This window comes from Athene noctua, chromosome 1 (genome assembly GCF_965140245.1).
Source record: "Athene noctua chromosome 1, bAthNoc1.hap1.1, whole genome shotgun sequence".
Taxonomy (NCBI): Eukaryota; Metazoa; Chordata; class Aves; order Strigiformes; family Strigidae; genus Athene; species Athene noctua.
In genome coordinates, this window is record NC_134037.1 from 140,822,710 (window position 1) to 140,841,621 (window position 18,912).

The window sequence follows — 18,912 nt, forward strand, 5'->3', positions numbered from 1 at the left end:
CAAGGAGAGGTGTTTGCCCTGCTCCACCTCCCAAAGGCTGGAGCTGTTTTTTTTTTTATCTGTGGGACACCTCATCTCTCTTGCTTCTTATCCACTTGCTGTGCAGGCACCTACTTGTTCAGGTTACCCTGTAGTGCCAAGACAAAAAAGGGCTATGAGACACAGCTTGACTGCTTGCGGCATTGCAGGCAGGAGGTGGGCAAGGAGCAGAACCTAACCCTGTCAGGAAAGAAACCCTGCCCCGTTGTATGCCACAGGTTTCTCTTTGTCCCCTTGTTGTACAGCCCTTTTTCATTGTTCTTGCTGTGAATCTTGCATCAGCATCTTCTAGACCCTTTTTCGGCAGTGTTACGCCAGCCTGGGGTTTCCTGCCAGCCTCCTTGGCAGGGGAATGTCCCTGCCAGGGCTTACCCTGCCTGGGAAATTCCACTGCGCAGAAAAAGTCCAGGGAGACACACTCACACCACCCTCCTCCTCCGCCCTGCTGCTTCCTCTCACATGTCATAACATCCCCCCCTGGTTAACCAGGGCTGAAAGATAAGTGATGTGTGATCCACTGCAATAAAAAGAGCCCCGTGGGTACTCAGCCTGGAGCTGTAATAAACCTGGTGGAGAGTTGTTTAGGGTGTCTTTTTTTTTTTTTCTTTCTGTGACCAGAAAGCCAGAGTAAGCAGGACTTTTGTGAGGGAGGGGAAAAAAAAATTTCCTTGCAGCTGCTTCTCTGTTTCATACCGTTAAACCTCAGAGGAACTTTTCAATCATTCACACAGACATTGCCATAAAGAGCGGTCAGTTGCCAGTGTGCTGCAAAGAACTGGCTTGCTTTCCATAGAGCTAATTCTAACTTCACTCCTCCGACATGAAGGTACACTGTTATAATTTTATTTGCTTTATTGCTTAAAACCTGAATATCTCTCTTTTTTTTTTTTTTTTTTTTTTTTTTTTTTTTTAAACTTATAATAGCCTTACCAGTGGCTTGTGCTATAATTGTCCATTGTGTGTTTTGAGGTTGGGTATGGAAATGGAATAATGGCTGGCTTTTGGGAAGGTAACGGGTAATAATCAAATGTGAAGGAACCACAATGAATGGTGGGATTTTTGAAAGCCCACAGTGGATCTAGGGACAATACACCCCTAAATAACTTAGCTGTTTTGGGCAATTCTCTTTGAAACAGTCTTATTTTTCAAGGGAGGATGTAGCAGCTTTCCAGAGGATGGATGGATGGATGAATGGATGGATGGGATGCTAAGCTCTGAGAGCACTGAATGGAAGAAAAATTGTGAGTGGAAGCGGGTGTTTTGTATAATCTTGATTACAGTGTCTTTCCTGGCAGCTCATCAGCAATTTTCAAATAGCAGAGCATCAGCAGCATACAAGCCTTTAACAGGACAGGTGTAAAATGTCACGTTGCAGCATGAGACAACACAGAGAAACATATATAAAAATAGGAATCTATGACTACTTTCCTGTAATTTAGCAAAAAATTTGTGGGAACTAAAAGTAGTAAGTCTAATGAAGTTAAACTTCACTTTAAAATTTGTTATGCTAAGGAGTTTATTAAACCAAACCATAAACTTCTTTTCATCACTTGGTGAGGGTTTCTCTGGCTTACCACATAAGGTCGATTATGCAGCACTCTGGTTCATTACCTGTGCCCGTATCTGGCAGGCAGGGAGGGCAGCTCAGCACTAGGCTTCTTGCAGAGGGTGAAAGGCAGTCTGGATTTTAGACCCCTGAAATCTGGGGACGTATTTGTACCATGGTGTCATTGAAGACTTGTATATGGCTGGGGATGAGTAGCTTGCAAGTACTTTAGGTGGAGGCCAGGTATTTTCAGCTGGGACATGATGGCTTGCCCGGAGGCACACAGGGGGCAGAGAAAGGGTGGTACCCTGGGCTCTCCCTCAGCCAGACCGAGTGACCAGCTGTTAGGGGCAAATGTCACCTAGGGCCATTGGGAAGAAGTCCATATTTCTGCTCCAAACAAAACTCCAGCATCAGCTTGGTTCCTGAGGCAAATGATTTCTTTTGGGCTAGTTAGACCTTTTATTGACTTTCTTTAAAAGCACGTGTTCCCCATTGCGTTTAATGGCAGTGGACAGGAGAAGGGGGTGTGTGAGGAGGAATGCCCTCTTCCTCCAGGGGCTGGGCACCGGCTGAGCCCAAGCCCTGGGCTGCCTGGGGCAGCTGTGCAACCTCAGCCCTGCACCCTGCCCTGCCTATACCAGGGCCCTGCTGTCGCCCCAGGGGTGGTGGTTGGAATATCATCATCATCATCAACCAGCTGCTGGAAACGGGCTTCCAGCAGCTCTCCGAGGTGCTGGGAAGCATCTCTTCCCACCCCTGGGCACAGCCCCATCCCTCCCTCCGGCTCTGCCTCCTTCTGCAGCCCGGGCAGCCTGACCTGGCTTTGCTTCTAGCCCTGGGCTTTCAGGGGCAGCAAAACTCAACCCTGGCAATGCTGCTGAGATACCCCCGTGTGACTTACACGTTCTCAGTCACAAGCTCCTGAGACAAAACGTGCAAGGTAGAAACGAGCTGCCTTTACTCATGCTTCTTAAGAAATTGGCAGGAAATTAAAAGGAAACTTAAAACATCCATGGGCTAGCTTCTGTGAAGAGCAGCGTCCTGTCAGACAGGATGCGTCTGGCTCCGGTCGGTGTCTTTTCCCAGCTAAGAATGGGAGGAGGGAGCCAACGCCTGGGAACAGAGCTTTGCACTGTGCCCCACCAAATTCAAAGAGTTTTTTTCCAGCTCGCTTGATGTTTTATGCTAACTCGTGCATGATTTACATATTATTGTAAATTTGTCATTACTGTAATGGATTTCTTTCTAAATGTGTAGCAACTGGCTGTTAAGTCTGTAGAAGCAAGAAAGAACATGATATTGGTATCCTTTCCATTATATTAATATCCTTTATGGAGGCATAAGACATCTGTGATTGAGACTTATGTGACAGCAAATGCTGACTCAAAGATGTAACGATGTTGTCCCAGTGCATACTTAACTGAAGATAAACCTGCCCTAGTACATGCAATTCCTCCCAAGCACCAGGAAAGTTTTTGTACTGCTTCTTGGAACCAACCTAACACTTTCCCTACCATAACAATATTTGATTTGACTACTTTGGTTTAGGTGCTTTTTTAAATGAGAAAATTTCCTGTTTATTGAATTTTTGTCTGACTAATGGAGGACAGCTCTACAGCTGAGTTTCAGGACTTTCCCAAGGTCAGAGAGACATGTATTTTGAAAGCTGGGATTTCTCTAGTGAGTGGAAGTCTGAACTGAAGGCATTTAAACTCTATAAACTGGAGAACACAGTGAAATGAGATCAAGACATAAGACAAGGGCATTTCCCTTCAATGATCTTTGCAGCGTTAATATGGTACAAGCGTCTTACTGTGGTTGTCTTGTTTCTGCCTGGGCTTTCCTGCACGGCGGTCTGCACCCTTGAGCTGATGGTGCGCTCACAGGCTGTGTAGGATTGTGCAAATCAGCGCTGAGACTTCCTGCAGGTGTTGATACTGCCATGCAACCACATGCACAGGTGACCTGCACATGTGCTGACACTGTGCTTGGGATTTCTTGACTGGTCAGCCCAGTTAGATTTACTGTCTGGTAGATGTGACTGGTTTGCCGTGTCCAAGAAGTGGGTAAATTCTCAAAATCTGCCTGAATGACATTTCTGAGTGGAAAAACACATGTTTGGGAAGCCTGGATGTATGGCAACCTTAATCTTAGATAGGTTACCCATTATTACACATACATCGAGAGACTAGGAAAGAAGGGTCCTGGATAGATTGCAGTTTGAATGATCATATTTTTCTGGGTTAAAATCTCACTGAGATAAAGCAGTTTTTCCTCCAATTCCTATACTAAAGAGCTGAGTGGCAATGCTGCATTGGGGTAGCTCTGCGGTCCCTGCTAGGAAGTGGTTTTGTTTTACAGGTGATTGAAATGGGCCTTGTTTGTGGAAGGTAGGACGAGTGAAATCAAAGTCCACCAGAGCCTAGATCACCTGCTGTGCTTACAGTGCAGGCTCCTGCATCTGGCAAAAAAAAAAAAAAAAAATAATGTGGGCTCAGAATGACAAGTTTTGGCTCAGGTTGATCGCCTGAATTAGGACGAAAAAGTTTTTCAGCATGAGTCAGGAGGAACACTGATGCTTAACCCTTCAGACCTACATTGAGGCTCCATAACAGCAATGAGAAACTGTGCTAACTCCCTTTCTAAACAGGCAAGAATGCTCACTGTTTACCTCATCTATGTACACACAGTACCCTTACAGGTGACATATGACGTTTTCCTTTGCTATGGGGAAATGGCCTTCTGCTCCTTGTTGACACACTGTGACATCATCGGTGCCCGTATTTCTTAGCCATGCATTCCTCCTGAAAGGCGCTAATGAACTAATGTGATATGTAAGTTTATGAGAAAACATGACTAACTACGGCAGTGAGTATGTTGAGAGGAATGTCCACAAACACAAGGTGTACGTACAGGAAAACTGTTTACTTGTACAGAAATCCAATCCGCTTCTCCAGCTTTGTAACACTTGCTGGGTTTGGGGTTTCTTTTCCTCTGCACTGATTTCAGCTGCTTTATATACTCAGTGTGAAAGGATCTGCTTAAGAGCAGCCCACTGGGTTTTTTGAGCTTTTTTTAAAATAACAACCTTGGAGAAAAAAGCAGAATTGAGGTCAGTCTTCAGATCAAAGGAGAATGCCCCAAAAGACATGTTAAATAAATAGTCTGAGTTTTCCTTTAATATGAAGAATTATACATGTCCCCTTTTGAAGTTCAGGCTAATCCCAGAATGTCAATCTTGGAGACCAATGTCTAGGAGAAAAGTAGCAATACAAGTATAGCAAAGAGGGAGGAAACACTGACTCCTTTGTATGAGCTTTTAGAGCAAAATCGTGTCATGGACCACTTCCAACCTGCTGATGTGTGTTCCCCTAAACCGTCAAAGTAAACACAGGTATTGATCCTGAGCAGTCTCTAGGAGTGGAAGAGTTACTGAGCTTTCACCTCTAGTTTTCTTGATGCTGTTCTAAAAGCAAACCAAGCGTTATGCTACACAGCTTGAGGTTTGCGTGCTGTGTGGAAATGCTGTTAGGGTGCAGAGGTGTGGCAGCCGTGTTTGTGCACCTTGGCTCCCGGTCTGCAGCAGGAGGCTAATTACACCCATTGGAGAGTAAGGGACATTTGACATCCATACAGCAAACATTCGCTCGCGTTAAGCAACTGGACTGTAAACTACCATTTTTATTTCCAGTTTAAGAAATACCACAAAGGTTATACTGTTCCAGAAACATGTTGCAAAACCAAATCCTTGTTACTAGCAGTTTGTGCTTTGCCACTTTATGTAGAGGCTGACCCTTGTCCTGCGCTGCTGCTTAGGAGACAGACGGAAGAGAGATGTTTATTCTGCTTCTGTACCTGCTGAACCACAGGCTGCTCCGAGAGCCACCATGTTCCTCACTTGCCGTTAGGAGCGTGCCTGGCAGAGTGGCTACGTGTTGCTCTGCAGGAAAAGCAAAGCTCCACTTTCTGGGCTTGATTTATTTATGGATTTATTTATTTAGAGCCTACACCCCCTATATCATTCACCCTGGTATGTGCCCCAAGGACCAAGTAGCGCAGGCACACTGATGCTCTTTCCTTGCAGTCGACTGGCCACATCCCTACAGTGTAACAACCCCTTCTCAGCCTTGGTCTCTTCTGAGCCCCATGTGGCCTCCTCAGGATGCAGTCTCTGTTCATCTGGGCATTTTTTCTTTTCAGCTGCTGCACATGTGACTCAGAGCTACAGCTTCAAGGGGGTTTACTGAGGGGGAAGAGGAGGCAGGGTGCCTTTTTGGAGAGTAAGCTAACACAGAGGGAGACAACTGGCAGAGTCTTGCTCATGCTGTCTCTAGGGAGCAGCCCTGGAGCAAACCATGCCCTGGCTTCACCCAGAGGAGCTTGTTCCTCTCACCAGAAATCCCAGAACTGAGCTCATATAAGAGCACTGCTGCCAATTCTGGGACCAGGATTTGAGGGTAAACTGTGGGGCCACAAAATTTGGCCATATAGAAGTAGGGACTAGTTACATCGGGGATTAGATCAGTAGTGATCACACATGCAAAGCTATAGGGGATGGCATAGGGTGTTGGGTGGATGTCTTTGCAAGCAGGCACAAACCTCTGCCCGAGTTCTGCAGTCCAGGTTTTTAAGTCCTCAAACTGTCTGCCTAGTACCCCCTACGCTCTGTTATGCTGCATGGGGGCTTTGCTAGGTGACTCACAGGCAATTTGGGTGGAGGTTTCCTTTCGGCTGCCTGGCTGCCACTCTGCAGGACGGCCCAGAAGTCCCCTGCCCTGCGGCATCACAGCTCAGGCTGCAAAGCTCATGTCGGAAAGGATAAACCAGAGACGGCAGAAAACTGGGCAGCAAAATTTCTGCCTCAGGCTGAACTTCTGCTACTGTTACTGAAATGTTGTTCTCAGTATGAGGGCCCAAGTATCAGAGAAAATCTCACTGTTACAATTAAAAATGGTGTTGAAAAGATGGAAGTCTCTTTTAACAGAGAAACTCCCAAACACTGAGCAGGCTTCTTGATTTTTCTTCAGCTTAGTGCCGTGGCATGTTCCATGTAACAAGGACACAGTTTCTGGAGATCTAATGCAGAGGGAAGCCCAGCACAGCAGGTCTGGTGCATCTTTCCTCTGTGCTGGCTCTGATTAGGATAGCAAAAGGGAGATACATGACCTTGATTAGCCTAGCTGTTTAGTTGGTGGTGAAAGTCTAAGGTGTTGGCTTTCAACCTCTCTGACTTTTGCAGTGAGACCCCTACGCAGCGAGCAGAAGCTTTGAGACAACAGGATTTTTTTTGTTCGTAACTGAGTTTTCAGATCCCCTCAAAGCAGCTCACAGGTGTGCACAAGTCTCATTCTCAAAAGCTGTTTCAGTTATCAAGTATACTGGTGTAACCTAAACTGAGACTGATTAGCTTTAATTCGACAGTACGTGTCCAGGCTGTGCTCTGAAGTGAGAGAAGAAGCCTAGTTTTGGGAAACAAATGCATTTTGTTTCTTATTTTGCAGTTGTCTGAGATACCAAGATAAACACATCTCAATCTCTATTTGCAAGGTGTTTAAGAGGTTTCAGGACAAATGTTGCTAATATTGGCCGCTAGTTGGCATTATTGATACATCGCAGTAAAGGGAGGTGGTGGAATAAAAACCTGGGAGGGCAGCGCTTGGGGAGCTGAGGCATCCTCCTCCCTGCTCGCCTCTCAGCTTTCCCCAGCTCTGGAGGTTGATGGGTTGTGCTGAATTACGGCTGAGCCAAAGCAGGTGGAAACCACCTGGACACCACAGCCCTGCTGTGCCTTCCCGGCTGAGCCCCCTTTTCCCGAGTTTGTTGCTGTCTGTACTGGCTGGGTTGGATTCCCTGTCAGGAGAAGAGGTGACAAATGACTTTGGTCACAACCTTGCCCAGGAGGAACTTTCTTAGGCTGAAGACTCCTCACGGGCTTTTGGTCACCACAGGTGTGACGTAGTGTTTAGGCCAAAACCCAAATGCTCAAGGTCTGTAGTATTAATAATTACAATTTGTAGATGTAGCAATAATTTATCAGCAACTTGCATGGAAGCACTTCAAGAGCATGAGGCTGCTGGGAGCCAGCTCAGCTCATCTTGTGCAACCTATGGGTGTGTTTATTTTTGAAAGATCCTTTTGTTATAGAGTTTGGTGGAATTAGCCTTGTCTTAATCTGCTTTGACTGGGAATAGATTTATGCCAGAAGACCTGATAAATAAGATGTCACTGATGAAATAAGTATGAGCTGAGGTATCAGAGTGCTGCTCGAAGTGGATTTTGCTTGGCAGAAGGAGAGCATGACAGCAATTCAGCCTTTGGGAGAGTAGAAACTTTGGAATAGAAGAGAAAAAGAAATTCCACATCCTCTTTAAGACAAAAACCTCATTAAATTGTTTTATAGAATAGTTTCAATTCGTACATAGGGACTAATCTTCATTTAAATCCATTCCAAAATAATTACTGAACAGCATGGATAAAGGTGCCGTCTGTCCTAGCCCGCATGTGGTTTAGGGCCCTTCCATGACACAGTAGCACTGCAATGAGAGAAATCCTCTTCTGGTTTGAAATCCATTTTTAATCTCGACATTTTTAAGGGAATTGCAGGCAACTATGCTGCCAAATCTAATTTTCTGGATTATAGACTTCGCAGATTCACATCACCATTTGCTCATTAAAAGACAAGATCCATTTGCTGCAGTAGTTGCAGACCCTCCTGGCTAGATTAAAATGACTGGCTTTCTGGGCCACCTGGCAGGGCTGAGAACGCAAAGGCTGATCAGTTGGATCTGCTTTTGGCAAGCCAGGCTGTGGGTCCTCCCATCAGCTACTGAGCGTGCAAAGGGAATTGGGGGAGCTGAGGGAGCCCTGAACAGCAAGCACGTTTCAACAAGGAAATACTTAAAGGCAGCTAAGGTACCATAACTGAGATCTAAGGCTTGAAGAAAAACAGAGAACTGTCTCCTTGTGTGTTTAAAACATATGGGCTGATTTCACAAATCCTTACTTGCATAAAGAAGTTGATTAAATGAGGGAGAAGGTGCACTTGGGAGATAGCTGCTGATTAGGGAGCAACTGAGTTTTTACCTTTATGAGACCGTGCTTTTTCTGGCACTGCTTGGCATCTGATTTTATTTGATGGGTTACATTTGCAAATTTTACGGTGGCAGCATAAATTCAATCTATGGTGTAAACCAACTTTGGAGTAGAAAACTGCCTAGCTAATTCCCAGTGAAACCCTTCCTTCACCTGACAGTGGAAGAAATATTTGAATAATATAACGTAATTCCCTCCTGCCTCCTCATGGGCTGATTAATATAATTTCACATTGCACCTGTCCCATGTTTTTTAATACAACTAAAACATGTATAATAATCTAAATTATAGGCCTTCAATTTGCATAATATACTTTAGAAATACCGTGCTGTTTTACTACCTATTTTTTGGGGCAGCCACGGTGTTAAAAACATCCTAATTGCAACTCGTGGACAAAAATGCACGCTTGTACTTTAGAAGATGGTGACTTCAGTGGAAATGAGGAAAGCAGAAATATTTCTTTGAAAAGCAGAAATCTGAGAAGTCTCCCCTGTGAATATTGGTAATATTTCTGTAGTGGTTTTAACAGTAGTCACAGGCACATGCTGTTTGAAAAGTGGAAATCTGAGAAGTCTCCACTGTGAATATTGGCAATAACTCAGTAGTGTTGTTAACAGTAACGGCAGGCACGTGGTTTTGCCTACTTTTTGTTTCAGCATTGTATTGCTTACCAGCTTCTCCCCACTGGCCTCAACCGAGAAGCTTTACCACCGCAGTGTGGTGCAACCTAAAACCAAAATAACTTCTGTGTCTGCCCCCTGCCTACTACATGCTCCGATAACAGAGGCAGAGGGATGACTCACCTCTGTTGTGAGCAACCACTCACGTTCCCCTTCTCTCTGGATGCTGCTCACTTTGAGGCACATGACCAAAAAAATCCCCGTCCTCCCAAACCAGCCTCCTCAGACCCGAGGCCTGGCAGGAGCGGGGTGAACGCTCCCGCTCCGTCGCACTCGGGGCGAGGGGTGCATGGGCACGGGGTCGCCAGCCTGCATCCGTGGCGGCAGGAGGCCGAAGGCGACACTCATCGTTTCCATCCCTGCAGCTGCGCAAGAGGGTGGAAATTTGGGGTTGCGTGCGTCGTGAGCAGGGGCTACAAAAGCTGTGGGAGGCCTCCAGGGGCAATCAGGGAGGACAGGGTGAGAAGTGGCATCCATCCCCATCACCCCCACCCCAACCCCATCACCCCCACCCCAACCCCACCCCCATCACCCCCTCCCCCAGGATCCCCAGCATCCCAACCCCATCCCCAGCATCTTCATCATCACCCTCACCCCACCCCATCCTCCTCCTCATCCCCATCCCCACCGTCCCCATCTCCAGGATTCCCAGGACCCGAGGACCCCCGCCATCCCCCTCCCGCCGGGGCCGGGGGTGCGGGGCGATGCCGCCGGTCCCTCCCTTGCCCCGACCCGCTCCGGGGGGCGGTGGGGCCCCTTCGCCCCGCCCGGTGCGGTGCGGCCCGGCCCGGCCCCGCCCCGTCCCGCGGGGGGGCGGAGCCGCTATAAGCGCCGCCGCCAGCGCCGCCGCCCCCCACTCGCCGCTCGCCGCCCGCCCAGCCTCCGCGTGCCCGCGCCCTGGCCGTGCCCGCGCCCGCTCCGCCGCCCGCCGCCGCCCGCCGCCGCCGCCCGCCGCCCCGCGGCACCGCCATGATCGTGGAGAGCAGCCGGGACGCGGCGCCCGATGGCGGGGACGGCGGCGCCCTCAGCAGCCCCATCAACCTCGCCTACTTCTACGGGGCCTCGCCCCACTCCAGCGAGGGCAGCTGCTCGCCGGCGCACTCCGCCCCGGGCTCGCCGGGCTCCGACTCGGACCTCTCGGTGAGCAGCCGCGGCGGCGGCCGGAGGGACCCCCGGGGCGGCGCCCGCCCCGCGCTGCAAGGTACGGCGTGGCCCGGCGGCGGTCCCGGCCTCTGCGGGCGGGCGGGAGGGAGGGCGGGCGGGGGGGCGCGGAGCCGCCGTTCCCGCTCCGTCCCCTCCGGCGGTGAGGCCGGTGGCGGGCCCCTTTGAGGCGAAAAGCCCCCGAAGCGGGGGAAAGCAGGAGCTTGGCGCCGGGGTATTTGCAGCCCGGGGAGCGGCCGGGGCGGTGGGGGGCCTCCCCGGGGGAGGCGGTGCGGGGGGCGTCGCCTCGGCTCTTCTCTGCGAAACCGCGGGTTTGAGCTGTTCTCCCCCAAGCGTTCTCGCTCCGATTTATGTATCCATTATTAAAAGTAGAAGCGGAGTCGGTGGCTTAAACCCGGCTTTTGTTTTCATGTTTCGACAGCGGAACAGCACATGGCGGGGGGAAAGCAGCACCGAGGACCGTTCCAGGGGGTCCGTGTGAAGAACTCGGTGAAGGAGCTCCTGCTGCACTTCAGGAGCAGCAAACAGATGTCCTCGGGCCCCGCCGCGGAGGAAGGCAAGGTAACCTGCATTGTTCAGCACTGACATCATTGCTTTTAGGGGTTACTGAACCTGGCAAAAAACTGGCATACGATAACGCTAGGAATGAGCTTGCTGCTTTATCTGATGTGGATGGAGTCAGTGCTCTTTCCCTTTTCAATATGTAATGGGAGAACAGAGCTGGGAAGAAATTACTGAGAAGGGTTACTGTGGCAGGAGGAGGCACGTAATGTTCTTACTGAGCTTTATTTTCTAAAGGGAGTTTGGGCGAAGATACGTTTGTGTTGCGAAACCACAGAAACTCCCTGTTAACTTGAATGAGGTCATTCATTGTAAGAGTTGGGGAATCTTCTCAGAAGAGAATCATTCGTTGTGCCGTTGTGCTCCTCTGTGCGGAGCACGCGCTATAAAGGCAGACCTCTCCAGTCCGGAAAGATAGAAACAGAAAAAAAAATATAGGAAATTCTGGGAAGATTAAAGTTGTTGGTTTTTTTTGTTTTGTTTAGAATGGTCTTTCCAAGCATGTGTTTGCAAGTTTCCTGGATAAGTGTTGTCATGGGAGGATTTTTGCATAGAAAAGTTCATGGCATTGAAGAAGTAGAAAATTGGCTGGCTTACTTAGGTTTTGGAAAAAAAAAACCCACCTCAGACCCCACTAAGGAACAGTGTCTTTCTCTAGATTTTTTTGAGTTTTGCGGTATTGTAACAAATAGCTTAAAAAGCCTTAAGAAAAACGGTGGTTTTCATTTAAGTTCCATAAAAGTATTTCCATTTTCTAACCTTAATTAAAATCAATTAAATTAGGGTTAGACAATCATGTACTAGAATTATTCTAAGGTATATTCCATGTTTATGGAAGCAAGTTGCCGTTGTTTTCTTTGTGGTTTTGTTTTTTTCCTGAAATAACCATATAATAATGGAATAATCTGGATTTTTCTCAAAAGGCACAAGGAGGATTGGTGAACTACGACCAGTACACAGGTAAAAAACCCCTTTTTTTTAAAATACCATGCAATAAGATTTTAGAAGGCTATTGTAAGAGTAACATCCAAATGGATTCTGATTTTACTTTCTTTTCAGCAGAGCTGAAGAGCATACTAGGTCACAGTGGCAAAAGAAAGGCTCCTGAGCTCCTTTCTGATGGACCTTCTTTCAAACGCCAAGCTAATGTTCACCCACACCTCCTGGTAAGCTTGTAGTAATTTTTCCCATGCCTTTGTTTTTCAATTTGTTTTGTGTGATCGGAAACTACCAGATACAACTATACTTCTAACTCCTGGGGCTTGTTTTCATTTTTTTTTTCCCCCCCCCCCCTCTGACAGACACCACCCCAGACACCAACTTCTATGGATAGCATGGAGGAGACTCATAAAAATGACCCAAAGCACGACAGCAATTCTGACCTGCTTCAGAACATTATAAACATCAAGAATGAGTCAAGCCCCATTTCTCTGAACACGGTGCAGGTTAGCTGGTTGCCCACTATCTCCAGTCACAGCTCGCCCAGTGAGCAGTACCAGGACAGCCCGGGAACGCAGGCTTTCTCCCCATCCCAGAAGTACCAAGCGTTCCAAGATCACACCTCCCAGCATATGCTTGACCCACCGCAGCATTACCAGTTCCCTCCATCCCAGAACCAAGATTTGTCACAGAGCTATCCTTCGGAAGCCTCCCTGGAGTACAGGCCATTTGCTGCCAGTGACCAGTCTCCTGGCTACCAGCAGAATTCCTTTGAGAGCCATGAACTGCAGTACTGCCCGTCGCAGAGCTTCTCCTCCCTCTTGAATGACTCTGAAGGCTCGGAGGGCATCTCCACTCCCCTCCAGCCGCTGACCAGTGCCCACCCACAGGCTGATGTTGACCCCCACACTCCGAACTTCAGCTTGCTTTCCAATACCATCTGTGGTAGTCTGGAGCGCAGTGTCTCTTTGGCTGCTTTGAATGTCTCTCTACCTGACCAAAACATTGCCAGAAGCACGTCGCAGCTGGGCAAATCATTTTTTCAGTGGCAAGTGGAGCAGGAGGAAAACAAACTGGCTAACATCTCTCAAGACCAGTTCCTTGCAAAAGACTCAGATGGAGACACGTGAGTGCAGTTTACCTCTGTGTTTCTGATGTAGAAGGTTGGGGAGTGTTTCTGTTTGGGTTTTGGTGGACCATGGGGTTGTAATGGAAGCATTTTATTAGCAGTGTTTGTGTCACGAGTGCGGTGGTTTCACTAATGAAGTGAAACGTGTGGCTTTGCCGATGGGCTGTGATGCACAGAGTTGCAGCACACTGAGCAGATAAGGTGTTTGTATTGTCTAATTTCAGGTACTTATCGTTAGATTTTTATCTAGTAAATGGGCAGAAGATGATCTGAATTTAGATGAATTTAAAATTGCCCTAGGAAGAGTGTACCCGTGTTTCTGTCTTAGTCACGCAGAGGAGGCCTGAAGCTGTCAGCGTTACACACCTCCCAGATGTCTGGATCTCTGTAATGACTTGAGCCCTAGTTTGTGTGGTGGTGTAACTCTGTGTTTCCCCTCTTTCCTGCAGCTTCCTTCACATTGCTGTTGCCCAGGGCCGACGAGCGCTCTCCTACGTTCTTGCAAGGAAGATGGCTGCCCTGCACATGCTGGATATTAAAGAGCACAATGGCCAGGTGAGGTTCTCACGATCTCTGCACCTGACCGCTGCTGCGTGTCTGGACCTTGAGGAAGATGTGAAATGCTTATTTAATATTAACCCCGAGATTTTAGCCTGCATACTAATATTAACCTTGAGCTATTAATACTTCTTGGGATCACCTTGAGCTGGTAAAACTATGTGCTCTGCTTCATTTGTCCTGGCTTCCTGCTATTCATAATCGCTGCTTAAATAATACCACGTATAGACTTTTTAGTTGGTTTAGTTGCTCTTTCCTGTTAGAGATCAGGTGACTAATAGCTTAAATTTTCTTGATGTTTGCAGAGTGCTTTCCAGGTTGCTGTGGCTGCCAATCAGCATCTCATTGTGCAGGACTTGGTTAGCTTGGGGGCTCAAGTCAACACCACAGACTGCTGGGGTAGAACACCGCTGCATGTTTGCGCTGAGAAGGGGCATGCCCAGGTCCTTCAGGTAAGAACCAGGCAGGCATAGCTCTGCCCTGACCGTTAATGCTTGCACTTTGTATTAGTTGTCTTGGGAAACTCTGAAAACACTGCTCCTCCCTTTATCTTCCTCACTGTAGCCCTGTGTGTCTCGGGGCTCTACGGTAATGACTTGAAGTGAGGCTGAATTTCACACTGAGGCTCTCACCAATGTTTTGGAGTAATTTGGTGGAATTCTTTACTCTATGAAAACAATAAGTCTCTTCTTCATGCCATTATTTTTTGCAACTTTGTTACAGTAAGACTGTATACAAGCTTGAGGAAGCAATATGTGGTTTGGATAAGACCTAAATGCATACCTGTTCCTGTTTTTGTAGGCAATCCAAAAGGGAGCCATGGGAAGCAATCAGTATGTGGACCTTGAGGCAACAAACTATGATGGTGAGTAGTTGAGTTTATAATTTACAGAGTTACTGGATGTTATAATGTTTTATAGCTGCTGATGTGAATGTTTATCCTGAGTTGAGAAGCAATAAAATTGGAGCCTATCTTTCCCAGGTTGAAATTTACAATTACAATTGAAATCACATTACAATTGGCATATCTGTCAGATAAATACATGGCTAGTCTACGCTTGTCTGGACCTCTTTCCTCTTACATGCGATTGCTGTGTTTGGCATGGAGAGCGTAGGTAGTAGTTGGCTATTGTTTAAAACATTTGAATGCCAGTGATACATCAGTGCACACAGAAGCCAGAAACTCTGGCACCAGATAGTTATTTTAATTGAACCTATTTTCTATATAACAGCTATTTCCTAATGTACATTTTGGAAACTAGAAATTGATTCTTTCATTATCTGCTGGCTGAGAGCTCACAGTAGGTTGTTAGTTAACTTCTCTGGTGATGAACAACCCAAATCTCAAGCCACTGAGGAGCAGTCACTGTCACTTTACAAATATAGAACCGTCCCTGGACTTGACACGGGTAGAAGGTCCTTTATCTGTCCTTTGGAACAAGCAGCCAGTCAGTACTTCTGTAACTGCATTTGTTCATTAATGATTTTTTTTTTTAATGTTAAGGTTTGACGGCATTGCACTGTGCTGTTCTGGCCCATAATGCTGTGCTGCATGAACTGCAAAACAGTCAGCCACCTCACTCCCCTGAGGTTCAGGAGCTTCTGCTGAGAAACAAGAGCCTGGTAGAAACCATCAAGACTCTGATACAAATGGGAGCCTCTGTTGAAGCAAAAGTAAGTAAAATGGCTTTGTCATTTGTGCCAGATCCAGAGAGAATGTGGAAGCAGAACATATGTCCCTTTCTTTCACATCACATTTCAGCTTTATTACGAAGGAAATAGACTAATTTGGAAGATTCCCTACAGCTTAATTTACCCAAGTGGAGTAAGAATGTTGCATTTATTCAAAGCAAGGTATTATTGATGCAAATGAACCCTGGGGAGAGAGAGGGAGGTGACACTAATTTCTGGATTAAGAATGATGTGATGCTGGCTGCTGTTGATTGTGTCTTAGAAGTAAGAATATATCTGGAGCACTCTTGAGGAATCCGTAGTAAGTAATAGGGTGCTGATGATACCTTGTTCTTGAACTGCAATTTTTAATTTAAAAACTGCTTACCTTTCTGGTTTAGGTCTGTGCTGAGCCAGACCATTACTTGATATAACATTTGAAATTTTAGCTATGTCAGCTCCTTGTCAAATGGGATCTGGTCCATTGTTCATTAGCTATTCATATTATAGTATATACTCATATTGAGTGTCAGTGAATTGTAGTGCAGATATGTTTGTTCAGCCCTCTGATTACTCTGTGTTCTGTTTTATTTGTGTGTGTTCACCCCGAGTAGGTGAAACACCTTCAGGGAAGACTAACAGTTTCTTTTTTGGTAGGATCGCAAAAGTGGTCGTTCAGCTTTACATTTGGCAGCAGAAGAAGCAAACCTGGAGCTCATCCGTCTCTTCTTGGAGCTGCCCAACTGTCTCTCTTTTGTTAACGCAAAGGTATGGTGATTTTTTTCCAGGATGCACATGTGTGCGACACTGAGTGTCCTGAAACTCGCGGCCCTGCCTTTCCTTCACGGAATTACTTTGTCTTCTTCAGGCTTACAATGGCAACACAGCCCTCCATGTGGCTGCCAGCCTGCAGTATCGGGTGAGTCAGCTGGATGCTGTGCGCCTGCTAATGCGGAAAGGGGCTGATCCAAGTGCCAGAAACTTGGAGAATGAGCAGCCAGTTCATCTGGTTCCTGATGGCCTTGTAGGAGAACAGGTAAAAAAACCAAACAACCCGCTGCTCTGTTCCCATCTGTCCTATCTACACAGAGGTCTTATTCCTCTCCAGAAGTTTCTTGTGGGTTTTGAGATGCAGCTTTTAAGGAAAGGATTTAGCAAATGCCATTTTATTTGGGAATAATAATTTGGGAATTTCGTTTCAATGTCAGGATCAGACAGAATATACCAAGACCTGAAATTAGGGATTTCACTTGCAGCTTTTATTTTTTCTATCTCAGAAGCTTTTTCCTGTCAAGATAGTTTTTTTTAATTTGTAACTTTGCAACATGCTGGATGTAATATACCTTCTGTTGTTCATCTCGGTATGGCCTGAGATCGTGCTTGTGTTGGTCTTGTCATAATGAGTAATGGTAGTTCTTAGACCTGAATAACAGATGAAAATCCCTTTTTCTTAGGAGCTGTACAAATACATGATGAAAAATGTGACTCTTGACTTAAGAAAGTAATAACTTAAGCAACTGAGCAATTCTGTTGCCTTTCATTGGTTCAAATACTGTAAAATTGGATCGATTCTGGTGTAACTGCAATTGGAGCCTAGGCTCAGATACATGAGAAGTGTGGAGCTGGGTCTAGGGTTTATTTGGATTATGACTCACTTTAGGGTGATGAATACTAATGTTTTTGTCTCTTTCTCTTTTCCAGATAAGACGTATCCTAAAAGGGAAGGCGATTCAGCAGAGAGTGTCGCCATTTTAAGCTCCATGTTTCTTGGAGTTCAGCAACTCACACTCACTGTCAGTCAGGCAGTCCTAATGTATCTGTAAATAGACCATTTGCCTGGTGTGGGCAAATGTTAGTTGTTTCTATGAAACAAAAGTATTTTGTTCACTATTATATAGTGGGTTATACAAGAGTAAAAAAGAAAAAATCCAAACCAAAGCCACCCAACAATCAAATTCCTCTGAGAAAATGGGAGTGTTTCATTCCCGAGTATGTGAAACATTTGCCTGGATACCTGGATTTCATAGCTACAGCAAGATCGATTTTTATTTAAACAGCCATGCAGATAACTTCTGGACAAGGACAATTCTACAGGAAATCTTTTTATTTAGAGAAGGCTGATACAGGTCCACATTGCAGAGTTTTTTTGTTGTGTGTTTAGTAACACCTAAGTGCAAGAGAAATATTTTTGAAGTTGTTTATTTATGTAACTTTGTAGCTTTCTTCCAGTATCTTGTGCAGGATTGTATATAGTCACTGGCATTATTGTACATCTGTATAGTTCTAAGAATCTAATGATAACGTGGGAAATGAACTGAAGAAAAAAGTTCCTTTATCTTGAACTTGCAAATTGCATATAGAGTTGTAATACTATACTGGTGCAAATTGGGTGAATTCTGTTGTTTTGAAAGACTGAAAGTACAGTTAAGATAGATTGTCCCTAGCACTGATTTGTGCATGTTCTTGGAGTTGTTAGTAAAACATGAAAAGCCATTCTTTTTCAGGGGACTGAATCAGTTTTTCTTGTACCCGGTAGAGGTTTTTCTTTTGATGAGACAGTAGATTGGAGGAGAAGGATCATGACTTTTATTGTGTGTATATAACTTTGTTGTGCTTTAAAGAATATGATCCTGATTCAGTGAAAGTATTTAGCATGTACTTAACTGTTGATGTGTGCTGAAATCTCTCCATGTTAATTACAATACTTCGATATGTGTAAGCCCCACTAGTGTCAGTAGGACTTAAGCACATGCGTAAGTAGTTTGGTGAATTGAGCTCTAGTTAATTCTAGAGACTTAGTGTTTTTCACCTCCTAAGCAGAGTTAGTCCATTTATGTTTTTACCTTATAGGTATAGTAGCTAGCCAGGTAATATTTGAAGTTAACATTTTTCTATTTTTTGATAATTGTGGGTATTAATCAAAATGTATACTAATGATGCTGTATACTTCTGTTGGAGAGAACTTTCTCCTGTCACTTTCTGAATGATACATGCTGGGTTGTAATCCAGTAGTATGTTCTCGGTATGGTCTTTGCTGCTTAAACTGCTCTTGCGTCACGTGCAGTTCTGTGCTTAACTGTTTAATTAGTCTGACTGTGCTGTTTTGACGAAGTATGTCTTGTAGACAAGCTAAGTGGAAAAAATCTACTATGTGGAGGCCTATTTGTGATGTATTTCTTGAAAGGGTCTCATGTAACTTGCATTTGAATAAACATGCTAACTAAATTTTGGTGGTTACTGTCTATGATACAAATAATGATGCCAGAATCAAGCTTGAGATAAAACTGATTTAGCATGGTAATACTGTGACACTGGTCAAGGTTCATTTGTTAAGGATGAATCCTGTTGTTTATGCTTTCTCTTGTGAGTTGTGGGTTTTGAAGTTGGTGCTTGGGTGTTTTAGATCACACACCATGCACTTGTACTGCCTGTGTATTTAGTAAATGTGCCCCAGATAGAGTTAATAGTCATCAGATTGTCCAAATTGCAGGTTGCTACCTAAACCCTTGTCCCTGTATACTTCAAAGAATGAT

The 18,912-nt window shown here is 45.7% G+C and overlaps 1 protein-coding gene across 4 annotated transcripts; it reads left to right on the top strand.

Moving 5' to 3' along the window:
* Nucleotides 1-798: 798 nt before the first annotated feature.
* NFKBIZ (NFKB inhibitor zeta) lies at nucleotides 799-18,598 on the top strand. Of its 4 annotated transcripts, none has more exons than XM_074898579.1 (12): nucleotides 799-865; nucleotides 10,943-11,082; nucleotides 12,006-12,042; nucleotides 12,142-12,248; nucleotides 12,384-13,147; nucleotides 13,600-13,705; nucleotides 14,014-14,160; nucleotides 14,510-14,573; nucleotides 15,213-15,382; nucleotides 16,037-16,147; nucleotides 16,248-16,415; nucleotides 17,081-18,598. In XM_074898579.1, the coding sequence occupies exons 2-12, from the start codon at nucleotides 10,954-10,956 to the stop codon at nucleotides 17,132-17,134; spliced, it is 1,857 nt and encodes a 618-aa protein (XP_074754680.1). In that variant the 5' UTR covers nucleotides 799-865; nucleotides 10,943-10,953; the 3' UTR covers nucleotides 17,135-18,598. The 4 variants fall into 4 exon arrangements, with proteins under 4 accessions (XP_074754680.1, XP_074754648.1, XP_074754658.1 ...); XM_074898547.1 differs by lacking the exon at nucleotides 799-865 and adding an exon at nucleotides 10,323-10,561; XM_074898557.1 differs by lacking the exon at nucleotides 799-865 and adding an exon at nucleotides 10,323-10,561 and having other exon boundaries at nucleotides 12,145-12,248.
* The last annotated feature ends 314 nt before the right edge of the window (nucleotides 18,599-18,912 follow it).

Bases quoted from the DNA above. Each gene is read 5' to 3' on its own strand.
- NFKBIZ (XM_074898547.1), top strand. From the start codon at position 10,330: ATGATCGTGGAGAGCAGCCGGGACGCGGCGCCCGATGGCGGGGACGGC. The intron at 11,083-12,005 runs GTAACCTGCATT...TTTTCTCAAAAG, and splicing joins CCGCCGCGGAGGAAGGCAAG to GCACAAGGAGGATTGGTGAA. The intron at 14,161-14,509 runs GTAAGAACCAGG...CTGTTTTTGTAG, and splicing joins GGCATGCCCAGGTCCTTCAG to GCAATCCAAAAGGGAGCCAT.